The 23,130-nt window shown below is 42.7% G+C and overlaps 1 protein-coding gene across 2 annotated transcripts in view; it reads right to left on the reverse strand.

Moving 5' to 3' along the window:
- grik5 (glutamate receptor, ionotropic, kainate 5) overlaps positions 1 to 23,130 on the reverse strand; it is a gene marked incomplete at its 3' end in the record, with an annotated part of 104,079 nt that overhangs the window by 59,937 nt on the left and 21,012 nt on the right. For both annotated transcript variants that reach the window (XM_084053281.1, XM_084053280.1), the window contains exons 5-6: positions 8,653 to 8,831; positions 2,793 to 2,846 (exon numbers count right to left, since the gene is read on the reverse strand). In XM_084053281.1, the coding sequence (XP_083909407.1) occupies positions 2,793 to 2,846; positions 8,653 to 8,831 (233 nt within the window). The remainder of the gene's footprint in view (positions 1 to 2,792; positions 2,847 to 8,652; positions 8,832 to 23,130) is intronic.

Here is a 23,130-nt window from a genome sequence, read left to right on the forward strand (position 1 = left end):
TCTTTGGGTAAAAAAAAAAAAAAAAAAAAAAGTCTTTTTTTAAATGTATTTTTTAAAGTTGTTTTAGTTGTTCTAGGCAGGCATGGCTTATGGGACAGAAGTCGTTTTAGTCGTTCTAGGCAGGGAATGAGTTAAGTGCAGTACTGGAGTAAATAAATATACTTGGTTCCTAAGGAAAGGAGAGTGTCACAAAGAAGGCAGATGAAAACAGCGTAAAAAGCAGCTACAGAGGCCGGCTGACAGCGGCGGAAGAAACTAAGAATAAAGAGAAAAGAGACAATGTAATGTGGTCGCCTTCACCTCACACAACCTCCCATTTATTCACTTTATCTTTCCCTACTCGCCCACTAACACAGCCTTGTGCTGTTCCATTCCTCACATCGTACTCTCTCTCTCTCTCTCTCACACACACACTCTCTCTCTCTCTCTCTCGCTATCTCTCATGAATTATATCTGTATATTTAGTTTTTCTATATAGTTGTGTAGTTGGTTTTGTTGCACTCTTTTATTTAGTTTTTTGTGCAGTTGAACGAATGGACTACAGTGGAATCAGGCCTCTGGCGTTTTTGTGTCCATTTGGCGTGTGTTTAGCTCATTGTACTGCCTGTAGGGTTAGAAATCGTCAATCAATCAATCTATCAATCAATCAATCTATCAATCAATCTATCAATCAATCAATCAGTCAATCAATCAGTCAGTCAATCTCTGTCCCTCTCTTTTTCTTTCCCTCCTGTATCCTTTTACAGTGGTGGACAAAAACTCAAGTAAATACTCAAAAGTACAAATTACTACCGGTAAGTACATTTTTCTTTTAATATCAATGCGTCTCAGTATTGACATTTTCTGCCAAAAAAAGTGAAAATAGCACATAATAGCAGATCTACAAGAAAATAGCATATCCACAAGATCGGCTGTTTCAAAAGTACAATATTTCTATTTGAAATATAGCATGGTGTACAAAGTCATGAGCTTGCAAAAAACAGAAAAATGTACTTAAGTACAGTACTCACATAAATATACTTAGTTACTGTCTACCACTGCCCTTTTATACCGTCCTGCACCTCTCTCTCTCTCGCTCTGTTCTTGCTCCCCCTTCCTTTCTCCTTTCCTTTCTCTTCCATCATCCTTTCTCACCACCTCTCTCTCTCTCGCCTTCCCTCTACTGTACGATTGGTGGTGCTCAAACCTTTTCATGTCAAGGACCCCCAAAATGATATGTATTTGGCCGCAGACCCCCATCTCAAAGTATTTTGTTCGAGGGACCCCCAGAAGCAAAGATTTGAGTTAAAAATGTTTGCTTTAAAAAAATATATATATTCAATTTGCCCAAATTTTCTTGATTTTTCAAAAATAGCAGATCTACAAGCTCATAGCGCGGCACTCGGTGCCGCGCTATGAGCTTGTAGATCTGCTATTTTTGAATAGCCAAAGTGTAAAATAATGCTTTTTTAGCTCAAATCTTGCTCCCCTTCCTTTCTCCTTTCGTTTCTCTTCCATCATACTTTCTCACCACCTCTCTCTCTCTCTCCTTCCCTCTACTGTACATCACTAACTCTCTCTCTCTCCTTCCCTCTACTGTACATCACTTCAGAGGCATCAGTCTGGGTCCCATGGGGACGGTGACTGCCCCTCCCTTAGCGTTCACATTACCCTACAATACTGTACTTTTATGCAAATGTTCTCTGAATTATAGATCGGCTCTGTGTGCGTTTCCTTGCCTGTAATCATACGTTCATTAAGCCACTTTCAACCTGGTGTCCTTATGTTGAGAATGTCACTATAGGCAATTATTATGTTTTAACTGTCATGTTCTTTGCACACACACACACACGCACACGCACACACACACACACACACACACACACACACACACACACACACACACACACACACACTTGAATTCTTTATTTATGTCCACATAAATACAAGGTCTAAAGGACACAAATACTGGTAGTGCAGTTTGACACTGTGGGTTACTACGGCATAAGTGCCGACAAAGGCAATCACAGTTACAGTTATACACACACGTACTGTAGGGCCAAACAGTCAGTATACAGCTTAAGGGTACAGATAGCAGCGCCGTCTACAACTAGCACGACTGCCAATAGCTGACACTGAGCAATATTTTGCTAGCTGTTTGGCTTTTCTCTTTGAGAGACCAGCCATCTTGAAGGCCTCTAACAACGAGCGTATGAACATGGCCCAGGCTGCCAAATATGAAAACTAAAAGTTTACAGTTGTAGCCCAGTTGCGACATGGTCAGCTCTAGCAGTTGATACTTCGACACCTTAGTTATAAAGGCTTCTTCTAGGCTGTGGCACACACGCACGCACGCACACACACACACACACACACACACACACACACACACACACACACACACACACACACACACACACACACACACACACACACACACACACACACACACACACACACACACACACACACACACACACACACACACACACACACACACACACATGGTATATATAATACACCATTACTGAAAGGACCAATGCGTCGCAACGTTGTGAGCTTGTTTGGCAAAAGCGGTGCAAGTACAGGTCCAGTTTACTAAGTCTAGAGGGTTCAAGTGGTCACTTTTTGTTCTGAAATGACGCCTGCATGTGCATCACTTCCTCTTCTTTTCTGAGCTCACAGAGAGGCCTATAGTGAGTGGGCAGACTTGAAGTGCAAGTCAGAATAGGATGGGAGAGGAGAGGAGAGGAGAGGAGAGGAGAGGAGAGGAGAGGAGAGGAGAGGAGAGGAGAGGACTGTTGTGCTCTTACCATGGTGGTTAGGATGTACTTGTAAAATGCTGACGTCATCCCCAGCTCTGATGCCTGTAGGATAAGGTAAGAGGAACAAAGAGAGAGAGAGAGAGAGAGAGAGAGAGATAGAGAGAGAGAGAGAGAGAGAGAGAGAGAGAGAGAGAGAGAGAGAGAGAGAATAAGAGAGAGATGTGAGATATGGAAAGAATTGGCGAAAGAGAGGGGAGGAGGACAAAAGGAGAGAGAGCAATGAGGAGAGAGAGAGAGAAGGAAAGTCAGGGAAGGAGGTGAGAAAGTGTGGATGCATTAAACAGAGAGAGAGAGAGGGGGGTAAGAGAGGGAGAGAGAGAGCAAGCAAAGAAGGACAAATATGGTGTGTGTGTGTGTGTGTGTGTGTGTGTGTGTGTGTGTGTGTGTGTGTGTGTGTGTGTGTGTGTGTGTGTGTGTGTGTGTGTGTGTGTGTGTGTGTGTGTGTGTGTGTGTGTGTGTGTGTGATGGGGAGAGAGACAGAGAGAGAGAGAGAGAGAGAGAGAGAGAGAGAGAGAGAGAGAGAGAGAACAAGAAAGACAGTTGGGGGACAATGCAGGACAGAGCGAGAGACAGAGGCATAGAGGAGAGAGAGAGAGAGAGAGAGAGAGAGAGAGAGAGAGAGAGAGAGAGACAGAGGGAGAGAGAGACAGAGGGAGAGGGAGAGAGAGAACATACGTTAATCACAGCCTTCCGTCATCAGGCAGAATGGTGTGACATTTGGCTGAGGGCGTGCGGTGTGGTGTGGTGTGGTGTGGTGTGGTGTGGTGTGGTGTGGTGTGGTCGCTCACATCCCCCCCATGCATATTCCGCCCCACACTGACTCACACAGTGCAGGTGTCTGCCGTTCCACCACAGGCCAGCATCAGGCATGAATCACAGCCTGCATGCAGTCCTTTGGTACAACAGGACAGCCTATAACATCTGCACCGCATCCCCAATGAAGAGAGATGTGCTTTTTGTGTGTCTCACACACACACACACACACATGCGCGCGCACACACGCACGCACGCGCGTGTGACGTTCCACTATACACTGTAAGTCATCGTTACTGCTTTTTTGCAGACTCCCTCCGGTACAAACTGCTCTCTTTCTCTCTCCTTAACCCTTTAAGAGCCGATTCTACAAATGTCTTTGGTTTTCTGAAGAAACGTATGTTTCTATATAAGTGGTGCTCAAAACTTTTCATGTCAAGGACCCCCAAAATGATATGTATTTGGCCGCGGACCCCCATTTCAAAATGTTTTGTTCCAGGGACCCCCAGAAGCAAAGTTTTAGTTAAAAATGTTCGCTTTAAAAATATATATATTCAAAGATTTGCACACATTTTCACGATTTTTCAAAAATAGCAGATCTACAAGCTCATAGCGCGGCACTCGGTGCCGCGCTATGAGCTTGTATATCTGCTATTTTTGAATAGCCAAAAGTGTAAAATAAAGCTTTTTTAGATCAAATCAAAAAATGACACAGATGCGTTCCAGGATTTAATGGCTTAAGAACTCCGCGGGCGCTGAATGTAAAAATAGATGTATATTTCTAAGAAAAACAATCGCAAATCTTGGTAGCCTCCGGACATTTTCGAGACATGTTTTGGGTGTCCGATAAGGCCCGCGTGTACCTTGACTAATGTAGCCTGAATTTTCACCCATCGGGTACAACAATACAGAAAGGATAGCTTTTTGCATTTCCCACGACTGTATATATACCGCATTGAAAGCCCAGGTCAGCATGCTGCATGCTGTATGCGTGGGGGCCCCATGGAGAAGAAATGCCAGCCCAGGGGTGAATAACGTGAATAATCATTGAATAGATTACTGTGTGCAGAACATACTGTATATTGTATGCGGTCCAACTCCTGCATAATAGCATGTGGAAGACTTTGGGGGCAGCAAACCATATAGCCTTTGTGTGGAGTTATAGCCCATAGGTTAGAATATTAAAAAGGCCATCGCACTGTTATGATACAGTGATGCATATACATCCACGTAGGAGACTCGAGACAATATAGCTTCCAGCACTTGACCGGCTTATTGTTGGTCAAGTGGCTAAGACCTTCGATTCTGAATGCATATTTTGCCTCTAAAGAGGGTGATTCACAGTTGAAGAACCTCACTTACTTGTCTTATACTGGCTCTTTATGCAATCCCCTTGTTTCAGCCTCTGCTTGAACCCAAGTAAAAGTATCAATACCGCAGTATAGAAACATATCTAAGTCTATTTCAAGTAAAAGTTCGGAATAAAGAATGTACTTTGAGCAAAGGTATAAAAGTATTGGCATCAAAACATACTTAAAGTACCAAAAGTTAAAATACTCACAATGTTTTCTTTGTTTTCAAATGTATAAAATGTGTACAAATCTTTTGAAAATAGCAGATCTATAAGCTCACTACGTGTCACATGGCGACGCGTCGTGAGCTTGCAGATTGGCTGAAGTGGTTAATGCTTAGATGTTTGCTGTGTCTGTCCCGTGCACATATGAATTAAAAGTACCAGGAGGACTCCGGAGTGCTGGCTATTGCTTTCTTAATGTGAATCTTCGTGAGCCATGCACCCGGCAAACTGCATTATATACAGGCTGAGAGTGCTCGTTTTTGTTTTCTACTGTGGTTAATGCATGTGTTGTAACAATAATCAAAATTCACAATGTAACTAGTAACTGAAATTGTCAAATAATTATAATGGATTAATAAGTACAATTTACCTCTGATGTGTAGTGGAGTAGAAGTAAAATTATTGAAAATTGGAAATACTCCAGTAAAATGGAGTATTTGGGGCGGCAGTGGCTCAGGGGTAGAGTGGCCGGGTAGAGTGAACTGGAAAACTGCAAGGTTCCCAGTTCGATCCCGGGCTGGGGCGCTCCCCTAGAGTGTCGAAGTGTCCTTGAGCAAGACGCTGAACCCCTAATTGCTCCCGATGAGCAGGTTGGTGCCTTGCATGGTTTCCTCCGCCATCGGTGTATGAATTCAATTCAATTCAATTCAATTAACACGACGTAAAGCGCTTCGGATAGAAGCGCTATATAAATGCACCATTTACCATTTTTTTACCAAATAAAAATACTTCAACATTTTTCTTAACACATTGGCTGCCAGAATTATTTATTTATTTTCTACAGTAGACTGCCAGACTTTTTCAATGAAAAAATAAAAGTACTCAGGAGCCGAGATACTGTACAGAATTTAAGTTTTAAGTTAACAAGGAAGTGGATGGGAGTCTAAATCTTCGAAAAATCATATCTCCTTGGTCTTTGGGTCAAATCTAAAAAATAATAATAATAATATATATATATATATATATTTTTTTTTAAAGAACGCAGATCTGTGTTCTTGGCAGCCAATGTGTTAAGTACAGTACTTGAGTACATATACCTAGTTACTTTCCACCACTGACAAGCCAAATCAGTTCCTGCCTTTTGTGTTTGGATGGGAAGTGTGCAGAGGTAATACGTGGGTAGAGCAGTTGACCACATAAAGGAATCCATCACCAGTTGACGTCAGCACATTATGAAAGGAGAGAAAAACCTTGGACCCCTATTGTAGCATTCAGAGCAGTCTGAATTTTTAGCTTTTTTTGCTCACAGGGATAACTTTATCATTTGAAGCTCACAGGAATGAACCCTCAGTAATTATTATTTGAAACTTTGCTTACGTATCGTCTCTGTCAAGGTGGAAACCGTTACTTTTCAAGGATTAAAATTCAAAAGTAGCAGATGCACAAGCTCAAAACGTTTGGAGCTTGTGCATCTGCTACTTTTGATGCTTTTGTGTGACGCTGGAGCAGTGGTTCTCAAACTTTTTGGTCTCAGGTCACCCCTGTAAATAAACTTTTCATCCAAGGCACTAGGGCGCGCGCGCGATTTTTTTCGGGTTTCCCGTGGGTAAAGTTACTTTTTTTGTTACTTTATTTCGGTTTTAGAGTTAGGGTTAGGGTTGGGAACAGGCTGACATGCCACACAAACAATGATGCCGTTCCCACCGGAGAAAATCTCACACACACACACAAGCACTCGTGCGAGCACTGTGCCTGCCCTGTCAACTGAGTGGTCCTAGCGCCCTTCGCATACAGCACACAAACACGCAGCCAGACACACTGCAGTGTGCGCAAACATAAATATATTTTTTATTTTTCCCTTTGCACCGGAGTCCGGGACAAACAAAGTCCCGTACGGGACACGCCCCTTTTGGCTCAAATACGGGGCGTCCCGGCTAATACGGGACTGTTGGCAACCCTACAAGGCACCCCTGAATGACATTGTTACATAATATGACAAACCTTACATTTGTCATATTATGGTACGTAAATATGTAAATCTTCCACCCCCTAAGATACAGTTACGAGTCACGAGGAAGAACTTGAGAGAATAGTAGTTTCCATTACGACAGATCGAAAAGAACTCCATACTTGACATTTAACCACAGCATCCCTATTCTCGGGGGAACGTTCACCAAAAATATCAGATCTACAAGCTCACATCGCGTCACAACGTGACGCGTTGTGAGCTTGTAGATCTGATATTTTTGGCAAGAAGGCTTGGTGGTCCGTCTTACTAAGTATAGAGGGTTTAAGTGGTTAAACTGAAATTCCGAATATTATCAAAGTATTCCGCGGCACCCCTGGACTTGCGTCACGGCGCCTTAGGGTGCCACGGCACCCACTTTGAGAAACCCTGCGCTGTAGTATGATCAAGTAGGGCATCAATTTACCAAAAAAACACAAAAAGTTAGAAAATGGAGATAGGAGGTTTCTGCCACGACAGCTACATAATATGAACATCTGACATTGTAATAACATAATATTATATGATACAAAATAAAGAAAATCTAAATAAGGCCCCTTTAACGAGAACACGGATCGAATTCTGCCAGCGACTCCCATTTTACTGACTCTCCCTCCAGTAGTGTGTAAACCATCCATCGTGAATTCACTAAATACAAAGTGGAGTAGACTCGACCCACTTTACTTGAAACAACCTCTAGCCAAGGAATGAGTTATGACTGAGCCCATAGGCAAGAATACATAAACAAGGCTATCCCCCATTATTGTGTTACAGTGAAGTATAGGTTCACTCTCCTCCGCGCGCCGTAGCGTAGTATATTCTCCACAACAAGCCGTTGACGCTAAAGCAGTTAAAGTCCTCCGGCTATGCACCCACATCATGTACCCATATGTACAGTAACTGGCTCTCTCCTTCACTGTCTCCCACTGAATCAGTGTGGGTCTTAAAGTCGGGTCCCGGGGACCCCTGGGGGTCCTTGAGGAGGTTCCACAGGGCCCCCAGGAAAGTTATCATATATAGCATCAAAATCAGTTTAATCACTTCGACCCTGTTCATACTTTGTCTATTCGAAAATAGCAGATTTGCAAGCTTTTTTCTTTAAAATGTTTTATTCCACGATTTTGTAACCCATTTTTTCACCCAGTGCCAATTGTCTAAGTAATCCTGGGCGCTACACTCCCTCTGCCAGCCTAGGGAGAGCCTAGAGCCGAGCTCATGCCTCCTTCAATGCATGAGAGCTACTGTAGCAAGCCGCTTCTTATCACCTATTTGCAAGCTTACGACGGGGTCACGATGCGACGTGTCGAGAGCCGGCAGATTCGCTCGTTTCTAAAACATTTGTGAATAATTTTTGACAGAATTTACTCAAATCTTCTCTTATGGGGGAACCCTGGCACAAAATATTTTCAGGTGGGGGGCCGCGACCAAATACATATCAATTTGGGTGATCCTTGGCATGAAAATGTTTGAGTACCACTGCACAGAAACAGGGGAGTGGACTCCCCCCCCCCCCCCCCCCCCAACCCGCTGTCCATTAAAACCCAACCCCCCCATGGTGACGGCTGACCCCTGACCTTCTTGAGGATGAGATAGGAGACGGAGGCGTTGGCGTCGATAATGATAGTCGCCACTTTGTCATCTCGGATCTCCTTGAGCAGAGGGGTGGGGTCCAGGTTGTCATCCAGCATCCTGATTGACAGCGTCTCCCTGGAGATGAGGAAACGACGCACCAGCTCCTCCAATCGCAGCAGACCTGCGGAGCGGGACGGGAAGAATGGAACTCAATATAGGATTCATTTTGTGTGAAAATGACACGTTATCAGTAAATGTGAGGGCCTCACCGTGCCTCACCTCAAGTGAAGGACTCATGTGTACTTTTTGTTTTTTTTGCACATTTTACCACGTGTCACTTACTAGTGTTGATTTCGTCGACTAAAACTATGACGAAAAATGTTCGTCGATTACCTTTTTTCACTGACGAAAACGAAATAAAAACGAAATAAAAGCTACGATGACTAAAACTAAGACTGACAATTTCGTCAACAAATAAAAACTAGATGAAAATGTTAGGGAGGAACTAGTGGAGAATTGAGATGTAGTAGAACTAAAAGACAGGACATTTTATGTTTGGTTACGCTTAGGTGTTGCGCTCTGAAAATAGCCGATCTACAAGCTCTCAACGCGTCGCGCTGCGACGCGTTGAGAGCTTGTAGATCGGCTATTTTCAGCATGCAACCAAGTGTAAAATCAGCCATTACGACGCCATCAAGGCACCACCGAAATACATATTAGTCGACTGAATCAACTGTAGATTTAGTCGACTATAATATTGTGATATTTAATCGACTAAAACTATACAAAAACTAAAACATTTCCAAAAACTAAAATATGAAAAATATGACTAAAACAACATGGAATTTTATTCAAAAGACTATAGAGCGGCCGCTTAGGAAAAGAAGGTTCTTGAGCAAGACACTGAACCCCAAAGTGAACCCGATGAGCAGGTTGGTAGGCTACCTTGAACACCATCGTTGTGTGAATGGGTGAATGTAATGCACATTGTAAAGAGCTTTGGATAAAGGCGCTATATAAATGCACATAAATTTACCATTTATGTGTGAATATGAAGGAAATGGGGGGAAAGCACATAAAAAAAGGTCTGTGAATCATACAAGGTTCCTGGGATACCCTGAGAACATGAAAGACAGAAAAGAGGGCCCAGAGACGCAGGGCAAAGAGTACAGAGGATAGTATAGTAGAGACAATCCACTTTATCAACTGAAACCCTCATCCACCTACTGGAGTGTATAACGGCCAACGCCGGTGGAGACCGTGCTCTTGACTTCCTGAGGCAGAGGCACACAGTCCACCACTCTGGTCGTTCCAAAAGAAATGGAGTCCCCACGCTCGCTAATTGTAATTCTATAGTAAACCCCCGTAGGCCCATAGCTATGTAAATAAGTGGCGGGGCGTGCATCTGGGGAATGAAGAGGGAGGAGGAGCAGAGAGGAGACCCTACAGCGGTAGAGAGGGTCTCTCTGCAAGCAGTGGGGTAATCACTGAACCAGGCCGAAACTTTAATTAGTTTTTCAGGAAGTGGGGGGAGAGAGAGAGAGAGAGAAAAATCAATGTACTTTACAGCTGTTTCAGTACTCTCCTGCTCTCTCTCCATACCACCACCCCACCCCCCCAGCCCCTCTCTCTCTCTCTCTCTCTCTCTCGTGCATACGCTCCTCTCCTTCTACACTTTCACTCTCTCACTCTCTCGTTCATTTTTGGCTTTCCACCGTGCATCCCCTGTCTGGAAGCTCTCTCTCTCTCTCTCTCTCTTTCTTTCTTTTTAGGAGACAATAGCATTTAGTGTAAAGCGAAAACAGAAAAGTCACTAGCATACAGCCCTGAGGGACCAGCCAAGTAGGGTTTAACCCATTAGGTTCCGATTTTAGAAGTGTCTTCTAAATCCCAACAGTTTTCTGAAAAACGTATGTTTCTATATCAGTGGTGCTCAAACCTTTTCATGTCAAGGGCCCCCAAAATGATATGTATTTGACCGCGGACCCCCATCTTAAAATATTTTGTTCCAGGGACCCCCAGAGGTAAAGATTTGAGTTAAAAATGTTTGCTTTAAACAATATATTCAAAGATTTGCACACATTTTCACGATTTTTCAAAAATAGCAGATCTACAAGCTCGTAGTGTGGCACTCGGTGCCACGCTACAAGCTTGTATATCTGCTATTTTTGAATAGCCAAAGCTATGCTTTTTTTAGCTCAAATCAAAAACAACAACAGCTCCAAAATATACTAATAAGTACATTACTCAAGTAAATGTACTCAGTTACAGTCACCACTGCAAAAGACATAGTAGGAATTATGGAAATCACACAAAACCTCTGACTCACAATCAGTTAACAGCATGTCTATGAGTGAATGGTAGCGGGGCTACTAGCTACTGCTGGCAGAATTACGCCAATTAGCGTCGCCATTATAATATCACTGTTGTCGGGCAGATATCTTGTACGTCCAAAAGAGTTACTTGTCAGGAAATGAGAAAAAATAGCCTGTGTTTGAATGGATCCAATGTAGTTGTTATTTAGTCATAAGCTCTTGTCAATACTTTCCATTGCTTCAATATTTATAGACAGACTTAACCACTTTCACTGTGACTTATAAGAAATTCAAAAATAGCCGATCTACAAGAAACCTTTGCTACTTTTGTGTGGCGCTGTAGTATGATGAAGCAGAGCAATCTACGAGAAAAACATAAAAAGTTGAAATTATGGAGATACAAAGTTTTTGCTGGACAGCAGCTGGTGTTGTGGTGTTGCACAGACGTCTGTACATGTGTTGCTCATGCCCTGCTGGCCCTGTGAAAGAGACGTGTCACACAACGTCACGTGTCACACAACGTCACTCGCCTCGCAGGCAACAAGGCAAAGTGTCGTGCCGGGATGAACAGAATGAAAGCTACCAGCTATCGGTTAACCCATTAAGACCGGGAAAGAATCTGTCTTTTTTAGATTTCTTTGGCTATTCAAAAATAGCAGATCTACAAGCTCATAGCGCGGCACCAAGTGCCGCGCTATGAGCTCATACTGTAGATCTGCTATTTTTGAAAAATCGTGAAATTTTTATCAAATCTTTGAATATATATATATTTTTAAACATGTTTTACTCAAATCTTTGCTTCTGGGGGGATTCTACAAATGTCTTCTAAATCCTAGTTTTTTAGAAGAAAAAAAAACATTTCTTACTATAATCAGTGGTTCTCAAACTTTTTCATGTTCAGGACCCCCAAAATTATATGAATTTTGGCCGTGGACCCCCATCTCAAAATATTTTGTTCCAGGGACCCCCCAGAAGTTGTAACAGAGTTAAAAATGTTCGCTACGGAAAAACAGATTTGCACACATTTTCACGATTTTTCAAAAATTAGCAGATCTACAAGCTCATAGCGCGGCACTCGGTGCCGCGCTATGAGCTTGTATATCTGCTATTTTTGAATAGCCAAAGAAATCTTAAAATGACACAGATGCGTTCTCGGTCTGAAACGGTTAAGTATCTAGTTAAGTGTCTGCTTCAAATGAGTTTACTGACATTGTCAACCAGTAGGCGTCTTGCCCAACACCATGGGTCTACATTTCTGAATGGAAGAGTAGATGTGATAGTTATATTGACTTAACATACCACACAGAACATATCATTTCATGTGTACAACCCACTTAAACCTGCTTCTTAGTGAAACGGACTGAGTTACTTACAACTGTACTTGGTCTCCTTTTGTTTCCTTCAACACCAAATCTCTTTGCCAGAAATAGTGATTTACAACTGCTATTTCTCGCAATGGTTTAAAATAAGTTCCGGAGCTTTCAGTACTGTTTATCAAAGCGGACTGGTGGTAAACATTGTCTGATGTTTTCAACCTCTGCAAAGGCAGAAGAGATCACAGGAAATAACACTCCCACTCACTGCACACACACTCTGACACATGCACGTGAATGTGTGCACGCACACACACACACTGACACATCCATGTGAATGTGTGCACGCACACACACACGCTGACACATACGTGAATGTGTGCAAACACACACACACACATACACTGACACATCCACGTGAATGTGTGCACGCATCCACCCACCCACGTTTAACCCCTTTAACCCTGGCCTTCCTGGTTTGGCCGTGTAATTATATGTGGAATTAAAACAAACAAATAACAGGTAATCAAACTAAGCGATTTAGTCAATTATTTAAAAAAAATACAATCGATCATTAGATTTTTTTTAAATTGTTCCCTTTTCTGGGCATGCCATTGTAGACGAAAAGTGCCAATAAATGGAAAATGTACAAGCTCACAACGCATCGCAATGCGACGCGCTGTGAGCTTGTAGATTGACCATTTTCACAATTCTGGCTGAAAACCCACCTCTTCAGGAAACACTACCCTGACCCTTCCACTTAGCCTTGCACTTATGCACTTAAAACATCCGGTGATTAGCAGTTTTCTTGCCTACCTATGTTGAATGCACTTGTTGTAAGTCGCTTTGGATAAAAGCGTCTGCTAAATGACTGTAATGTATTGTAATTCTTGCATGACACTGTTGTTAGATGAAGTGTAAACACTTGTGGTTAATCAATTCATTGATCAATACAACCCTACAAACAAACAAACAAACGACATGACACATTGTGAGCTTGTAGATCTATTTTTGAAATAATTACAACATTTTGTAGTTAAGTGGTTCGGTGGTTAAACCGCCCCCACCGCCTACTCACTCAGGTGCATGAAGCACACAACCAGGCACCACACGCATAATGTACCACGCACGCACGCACGCACGCACGCACGCACTTTTGCTATTGTCAAATTTGAATCCTGAAAAGTAACAGTTTTGGACATATGAGGTTTATATATAGCTTGCTGCTCGGCAGAAATGGGAATTCAAAAATATGTTTTAAAGATACTTTAAGATATATTTTCGGCAACGGAAAGGAAAATGAAATGACAGCTTCCTTTCCCGGCTTTGGGGAGGTGTAGTTCCAGACTCTATATATATATACATACTGTATGTAGCATATCGGAGATCGTGGTAAAGGTACGTACTGTACTGTACCTCAAAATTGTGCTTGAGTACAGTACTTGAGTAAATGTACTTAGCTACTTCCACCACCACCACCATACAGTCCACATCAAGCCCACACAAGCATTCAGCGTGTGGAACAAGCCTGTTGAGTGGCAGTTAGTACCTATTCTGTAGCCATGGCAACCGGCTCCATGGCGATAGATAGCGCAAGCCAAGTGGGTCAGAGTCTGTGAGTGTGATAACCTTGTAGAGATCACCTTCAAGCCAAAAATAATACACACACACACACACACCCACCCAACCACCCACCCACACACACACACACACACACACACACACACACACACACACACACACACACACACACACACACACACACACACACACACACACACACACACACACACACACACACACACACACACACACACACACACACACACACACTCCACACAATCTCAACATCAGTAATAATAACTGCATCGCTGTTTTCCAACGTCTGGTCTGGGACCCCACCAGGCATCCACATGGACCCTCATTGGTCTACAACTCTGAGAGTGTTCAAATCTACACCGTAGAATTGTCAAGTCTGAGTGTGCAAATTTATTGGCTTTCAATGTCTGGTCTGGGGACCAACCGGCGGTCCAAACGGACCCTTATGGGTCTTGCAGACTGGGGTTCTAGTATAGTTTATAGCTCGGTGATTCTCAAACTTTTCAAGTTCAAGGACCCCCTATTTGATATTGTATAGAGGAGAGGAGAGGAGAATTATTTTACACTTTGGCTAATCAAAAATAGCAGATCTACAAGCTCGTAGCGCGGCACCTTGTAGATCTGCTATTTTTGAAAAATCGTGAAAATGTGTGCAAATCTTTGAATATACATATTTTCAAAGCGACCATTTGTAACTCAAATCTTTGCTTCTGGGGGTCCCTGGAACAAGATATTTTGAGATGGGGTCCGCGGCCAAATACGTATACATTTTGGGGAGAGGAGAGGAGAGGAGAGGAGAGGAGAGGAGAGGAGAGGAGAGGAGAGGAGAGGAGAAGAGAGGAGAGGAGAGGAGAGGAGAGGAGAGGAGAGGAGAGGAGAGGAGAGGAGAGGAGAAGAGAGGAGAGGAGAGGAGAGGAGAAGAGAGGAGAGGAGAGGAGAGGAGAGGAGAGGAGAGGAGAGGAGAAGAGAGGAGAGGAGAGGAGAGGATAAGACCATTGTTCATCCCGTGGGGGAAACTCAGTCGCCAGAGGCAGCAGTTTAGATACAGTTGCAGGGCAAGAGAAAGCACTGTAGATACAGCAGAGTAAAAAGACATCACACTGAAAAGAATCACCATCAACAATGAACAAAAGAGCTTCCATAATGCAGGACAAAAGGAACAATGAGAGAAGGACACAGTGAGCATGTCAGATACTGTTAATGAACTGAGGTTACTTCCCAGCAATTAAGTTCTATTGAAAAGCCCAACGGAAGCCCATTCCATAGCATCGTGACTACTAATTGAAGCCGAGGCCGAATTGGGCCAAATCGCATGGATGAGCCCTGAGAGCACATGGTTGGTGCTACAGACTCCAAATTTCGCACACAGATAGTTCAGACCTTTGCCTACGATCTTAGCTAGGCCTCGACCCGACCCGATATGCGGTTTTCCGGAACCAACGCGAAAGGTTCGGAATCTCCATATGCGGAGTCCTGACTACTAATTGAAGCCAATGGACGCCGAATCCAAATTGGCCCGAATCGCATGGATGAGCCCTGAAAGCACATGGTTGGTGCTACAGACTCCAAATTTCGCACACAGATAGCTCAGACCTTTGCCTACGATCTTAGCTAGGCCTCGACCCGATACACAGTTTTTCGGATCCGGCACGAAAGGTTTGGAATCTCCGTATGCGGAGATGACTGACATCGGGCTGTTCCGGAGCAAGCGCTGACTCATTGTGACATCACTTCATAAAAGGCATCACATACACTAGATGAGTCAACAAAAAATCTCTGAGTGTGGCATAAACTATAGTCTTTCTTCCTCTCACTCCGAGGTGACAGATGAAAGTATATAAGCCGGCTTCTAAGCTAAGTCCAGCACTCTTGACAGACCTCTGCATATAGTCTATAAGCAGCTCTCAAAAGAATGAGTACTCCAGAAAAGCTACCAAAGCTAAACCCCGGTGAAGGAGAAATAATTCGTAACAACTTGGTACTTCTAAATTATCAGTGCAAGTTCATGGAAAGCCGGAAGGAATTGCAGGAGCAGGCCTTCAAGACATCGACTCAAGTCCTTCTTTATATACAAAAACTGGAGCAGGAAAAAAGAAAAATGAACCAAAGAATTACAAAACTCGATTGGGATGCGAAATGGAAAGCTAATAAGGCTGTTGCTGGGGATCAGATGGGACAGTCAACATCTGCTGGCCAGACAGGAGGAGCAGACGGAGGAGGAGACAGTGTTCCTGGGGAGCAGATGGAACAATCAACATCTGGTGGGAAGACAGGAGGAGCAGACAGAGGAGGAGACAGTTTTTTTGATGAGATCGGTGATGAAGAATTAATTAACTGTGCTGCTTTTACTGAAGAAAACAAGGATCAGTCAAGATCTGAGTTGGATGAGGTGCAGACGAGATATTCAGTGTTAACCGATTTAATGTTGAGTGTGTGGAAAGAACACTGAGGGACCTCATGCACTCACAACAACCTTGGGGTGGCAAAACTGTCCTTCTGGGTGGAGACCCAGAAGGATTAATCCCGCCCACTCTCCTCCTCGCCCCTCCCCTCCCCTATCTTTTCCTTTGATGGGGGCGGAGCAGAGGCGATGATTGACAGGCAAAATCCATCAACAGCGACACCCGCTGGCAAAGATTTCTTTTTTCATTGCAGTTGAAAAGGCTTTAGAAATGTGAGAGAAAAACACCTGCCATGGATCAATGGAGTGGAATTTTTTGTTAAAACGTTCTATACACGTTTGAAGGACCATGACAAAGACTTTTAATATGTGGTAAAACTGAACATCATGAAATCTTTAACCCATTAAGACCTGAGGCCGCTTCTAAAAATGTTCTAAATCCTAACAGTTTTTCAGAAAAAAAATAGCAAAAATAGCAGATCTACAAGCTCGTGCGGGCACAATGCCACTGGCCCTTGGCTTGGTACCCTAGATATAATTTGGCCCTTGGGGAAAAGTAATTGGGGGAACCCTGTTTTAGACTGATGCTAGGTTCAGCTGGGGACAGCTGAAAAACAAGCGAGCTGATAATGAAAACACATCTATCACACGAATCAATTATTCACAAAGGGGCTTTGTTTGCTGTGGTTTTCTTAATACTCAGTTGAAAAGGGCCTAAGACCTAAATCTACCCCCCTCCCTTTTTTTTAACACTCCAGTGATAAAGTGTACTTAGATGCTGAGTGTCCTACTTTTTTATTTTCCCCATTTCCTCCCCCTATCTCCAGTAATACTGAGCTTCTTCTGCTTGGGTTGATGTGGACTGTCGGGGGCTTGGCACAGCTTGATTCAGAGCAAAGAGTGATTATTGTGTGAAAAATGAGTTTGGATTGGATGGGCAAAGAGGGTGAAGGCACAGCGGTACCGCCAATGTGACATACGCGCAGTGACGCACGCTACAGTACATCTTAAGAGCTAAAATCGGCACATAAGTGTGATTGTACCCTTATTTAGTCAATACATGCTGACTCTCAATTTACCCCACAGATGTGTGGGACGTCACTGTCACTGCCCCCCCCCACCTAGATGATCAAGCTCTGAAGTCCTTTGAACATTGTCTCTATCTGTCTGCATCCTGCCTGTCAGGAAGCCTGGGAGATGTCTTCAGGTTAACAATGGAGATGCAAATCGTCATTCACACCCCTGCACTCTAGGCTACCAGCCACATGTTCTGTAGACATTTGGTCAAGATTTCTTCTTAACTTTAGTCTGGTTTTGACTTGCATACTGTTCATAAAATATAAGCCAATATACGACACTATCCAACCTAGTTCCTCTCCCTGCTGAACAGACCAACAACGTGTAGGAATTGCAAGTGCAGTTAACAGAGATGGCCCTCATTGCCTGGCTTCCTGCCCCTGAACACACACAGCCAAATGTGTTCACTGGAGTGCCAGATGCACCACCGGGACGCCCCAGCACACGCGTACATTTGAAAGCACTGAATGTATGGTAAATGCAGTCATGCACCACGTTGAGTAGTTTGAATGTTACACAAGGGACTCATATCATTATCATAACGATTGTTATGAAAGGAAACGCCCATACAGTCTACGACTGCCATTACGTCAACCTGATTCATATTTTCGGAACATTGCTGTTATGACCTTAACACAGCGGACAAGGACCGAGGATAATTGCTAAAAACCAGGGAGTAAGGGATGGGGTTTTCACATTCACAAATTGCAGCACCAAAACTTTCAGCGCAACTTCAGTAGTGTTTTAAATACAGACGCCTGCTGTGCTTATATAACAGGCAATGGAACATTAGACCTAAAATATAACAAATATATAGATACAATGTTGAAAATCATGATAGCATCCCTTTAACCCATTAAGACCTGGATCTGTGTCATTTTTAGATTTGAGCAAAAAAAGCATTATTGTACACTTTGGCTATTCAAAAATAGCAGATCTACAAACTCAAAGCGCGGCACCAAGTGCTGCGCTATGAGCTTGTAGATCTGCTATTTTTGAAAAATCAAGAAAATTTGAGCAAATCTTTGGATACATATATTTTTAAAGCGAACATTTGTAACTCAAATCTTAGTTTGAGTTACAAATGGCCCTTGACATTAAAAAGTTTGAAAACCACTGACATAGCAACATACGTTTTTTCAAAAAAACTGATTTAGAAGACATTTTGTAGAATCGGAACCTCAGGTCTTAAAGGGTTAAGATGACTCATGATTTCAATAGCAACCCAAAATAGTATACCAGTCAGATGATTGCAGTCAGACTCCACCTCACCACCTAACACTTCACGCTCCCTGTACCTACAGTAACTACTTCTTGACAACTTCTCTCTCGAATGAATGAAGCTGCAACTGAAGATAAGGCTCTACCGCAGACATATCTTGGTCACTCTTTCGCATGATTTTGTTTCTTGCCCACAAATGTTGACAACGTTATTTAGACAGACGCTAGGTTCATGGTTTACCTGGTATCCTATAGTTTCAATGTTCAGATAGCTATTTAACTCATTCACTGCCGTAGGACAGACTTTTACGACTTTTTTTCCAAAGGCCCAGACTGCCAAGGACGACTAAAACGACTTTTGGTAGCAATTACATTTTTTGTCTTTCGCGGAAGCACAGGGGATCGATCATACTGGAGATAAAAATTCTGTGACTACTTGAAAAAATCGAGAAAATCAAAAAAATTGCTGGCAGTGGGCAAACACAGCCAGAAATAAGTCTGGCAGTGAATGAGTTAAGAATATTGTTTTAGACAGAGGTTCATGGTTTACCTGGCATCCTAGTTTCTTGAGGCACCCACCACAGTGCTTCCTCTGCATTAATGCATGTGTTTATTTACCTTGCTTATTGTTGTAAGTCCCTCCGGATGAAGAGCATCTGCTAAATGCCTAAAATTGTAAACTGCGTAAATTGTGAAATGCATCATGGGAATTTTGTCTGTCAGTATGAATTATATATCGTGAATATCGTTGTTTCCATCCAACCCAGCCCACTGCATCATTTTTGGGGGAGATGATGAGAGTAAAAGAAAGAAGAAAAGAAATTAAAATATTCATAACCGTATGGCAGGAGCTCTCTCTCTCCTCCCCTTGCATCTGTCACACTGCTAAAGCTGCCGTTGTGTGTGCACAACTGAAACATGTAAAACAATGGAGGCAGCAGGTAAACCAACCACCCACTGCGTGTAAACACCCAACCACTAGGGGGCCCCGCCTACGTCATCGCCTACGTCATCTCACCCCTGTGCACCAGCGCCAGGGTTGCCAGATCTGCTTATTATAATTTCCCCGCAATATTTGTATTTGAAAATAGCCGATCTACAAGCTCACAACGCGTCGCATCGCGACGCGTTGTGAGCTTGTAGATCTGCTATTTTCAAATAGCTGATGTATATGTTAAAGTGTTCGTGTGGCCCATGGATGCTTCTTTTTGGGCTGGTTTTCCTAGACCTGGTTGCTTGTTTCTCTCACAGAATCTGGCAACACTGTGCACCGGCGCTGCACTGAAGACCACGGGGGAGAGAGGGAATCGGGGACCTTGCAGGAGAGTTTTTTTTACAGTCAACTAAAAGACAAAAGTGAAGTCATTTATTGCCTTCTCTATAAGCACCGACATGACTCATGAAGCTCAGCTGGGAATTTTTATTAATGTGCTGATGCATCTTTGACCGTCACCGAGTAGTTTGTGGAGCGACCGGGCGCCGTGGTGGTGTTACAGTATGTAGCAAATAGAGTACAGAAGTCCTGACGTCACTCGTTCATCCCCAGGTTCGTAATGTAATTTCTCTATGGAGAAAAACATTGGGTCATCATAGAATCGTCTCATATAAGAATTGTGGTCCAAAAATAAACAAACTGTCTCGGCGATGTTGTCAGGGAGGAGGTTCTGTATCGTTTATGATAGTCAGTCACTTATATTTGATACAGTCTGTTTCTGGCGAAAATTTTACTCTTTCGGCGGAAGTAACATTATCGTTTTCTCACCGTCAGTTGATGCTTCATATCCATAAGAGTCAAACCGCCAGGGTCATTTGTTTATATTTGGAACACAGTTCTTATTTGACGCGATTATTAAATACGTCTATGGGGATTCAGAATGGGGGTGGAAAACCGCGAACCAGGTAGACAAACAAAGGATGTGTAATTTACGTCAGACTTCTGTGCTCTATAGCCTGAAAACGGACAATAGCAGTGTATTAACCCATTAAAACCTGAAGCCGATTCTACAAAATGTCTTCTAAATCCTAACAGTATTCTGAAAAAAACGTATGTTTCTATATCAGTGGTGCTCCAACTTTTTCATGTCAAGGACCCCCAAAATTATATGTATTTGGCCGCCGACCCCCATCTCAAAATATGTTGTTCCAGGGACCCCAGAAGCAGATCTACAAGCTCATAGCACGGAACTCGGTGCCGCGCTATGAGCTTGTATATCTGCTATTTTTGAATAGCCAAAGTGTAAAATAATGCTTTTTTAGCTCAAATCTAAAAGTGACACAGATGCGTTCCAGGTCTTAATGGGGTTAATCAAAACTGTTTATTATATTACATCCTATAAGAGGACTCAAACTATCAGCAATTTATACGCTCTTTTGCCAAACTGAAGTCTGTAACTTGACAACGTTTGTAACAGACAGTACTTGAATTAAGCCGCCAGGGCAGGCACTCAGTTCTGCTGATTTATATGCCCGACTGAGTACCCTTATTATTTATAATTACGTACCACCACTTACTGGTCTGACTCAAGGTACGCACGCACGTATACACGCTGTCGTTTCCCCAGCGCTTTCAAGGCTGCCCGCGGCCACCTTGACCGAGTAAATCCCTACAAATTATGGATTTAATGTGGAGCAAACAGTCACCAGAGTTTCAAAGTTGCGTACAGTGATTAACTGCTAGGATATGGAGGCCAAAAACCTACACTACAGAAGATGAGGGGAGTGTTCATGAACGGAGCACACGTTCAACCACATTCATAATTCATCATTTATAATATTATGATATTTAATCTTAAAGTGTTAGGCCAGTGGTTCCCGACCTTTTCTGGATCAGAGCCCACTTGAAAGCCTGACCTACACTACTACTTCTCCAAAGTGAGTGACACCCAGAGCCACAACACTAGAGGGAGCGACAACGATCTGGTACCACCAGTGGTGAAAAAAGTACTCAAATTCTTTACTTAAGCAAAAAGTATCAATACTGCAATGTAGAAGTACTGTGTTACAAGTCAAAGTCCAGAATTCAAACATTTACTTACATTTACAGTAAAAGTACAAAAGTATTGGTATCAAAATGTACTTGCATAATTGCAGTGGAGTAAAAGTACAATGTTTGCCTCTGAGATGTAGTGGAGTAGAAGTAAAAGTATAGACAATTGGAAATACTGCAATCAAGTAAAAGTAGTTCAAAATTGTACATAAGTAGCCTACAGTACTTGAGTAAATGTACTTTACACCACTGAGTACCACCCATTTATAGATCAAACACGGGAAAGATTCTCATTCTAAAAAAATGTGGAATGCCCTGACAGTGCTGACACCATCCCTTAAAAAATGTGGATCACTGGCTTCTTTCAAAACCTGAACATTCATCTACAGTACCAGGAGACCACAACAAGGGGAGGTAAACAAATGTTTCCCACAGAAAGGAGGTGACATTCACTGCTGAAATGTTCTTTTCTTGTTTTTTTCTTCTCCTTTGTACATATAGTGTTTTATTTTTATGCTATGTTGATGAATTGAATAGCCTGCATAGGACCACAATGGAAACAAGTCCACAGGACTTTTTTGTGTTCTCCTTTTAATCAATCAATTCAATCAATCAATCAATCAAAAAGCATTCACGGCCCACCCATCTGACCACTTAACACGACTACGGCAACATCCAAATTTCTTTCATGAACAAAACCAAGTTCCATGATGCCTGTAGACCAGGGGTAGGCAATTGAGATAAGCCTAGGGCCAATATCACTCCCAGACATTCCATCGCGGGCCGGGCCTCCCCGCGAACATGCACGCGCGCGCAGCGCGCGTGCATGTGCGTGCACAACACGCGCCCGCGCGCGAAGCGCGCGGGCGCAAAATTTTTCGGGTCTAATTCGGGTCTAACTCGGTCTAATTCGGGTCTAATTTGGGTCTAATTTGGTTCTGTTTGACCAATATAAATAAACATTTTTTTCCGGTTTAAATATCAGCACAGGCGATTTTTCTGGTGATTTCTTTTTTCTTCTTCATTTTCCTCTAATCTAGCTATAAAATGTTATAAATCCTTTAAAATGCATCGTGTTTATGAGTGCATGATTTCAAAAGTGGGTTCAGGTTCTATGAAATAAGTATTTATAATTATTTTAACATTAATTTTTAATACTTTTTTTATAACACTTTTCAGTAAATCATTCATACTGTATCTTTCTGTATTTGGATATAATAGATATCGGTCTGATACTGTATAAAAATAAAATCCCTCCCCCCAAAAAAAAAATCAAAAAATATTTTTCTAAAAAAAAAAAAAAATTTTTTTTTTTTTTTTTTTCAAAATTATCTCACGGGCCAGATATTATTTCTGGGGGGCCAATTTCGGCCCGCGGGCCGCCTATTGCCGACCCCTGCTGTAGACCACCAGGCTTCAGATTAGAACCATATTAACAGTGCCTAGACACGCTGAAAGGCCGTTGGATGCTTGGACACAACAGGCTGAAAGCTCCTGTGCCCGTCAGACAGTATGAAATGCAAATCAAATATATCGTTGCTGTCGGGCATTAATCTCCTATCTCCATA

The sequence above is a fragment of the Gymnoscopelus microlampas genome (genome assembly GCF_963454915.1).
Source record: "Gymnoscopelus microlampas genome assembly, chromosome: 3".
Classification (NCBI taxonomy): domain Eukaryota; kingdom Metazoa; phylum Chordata; class Actinopteri; order Myctophiformes; family Myctophidae; genus Gymnoscopelus; species Gymnoscopelus microlampas.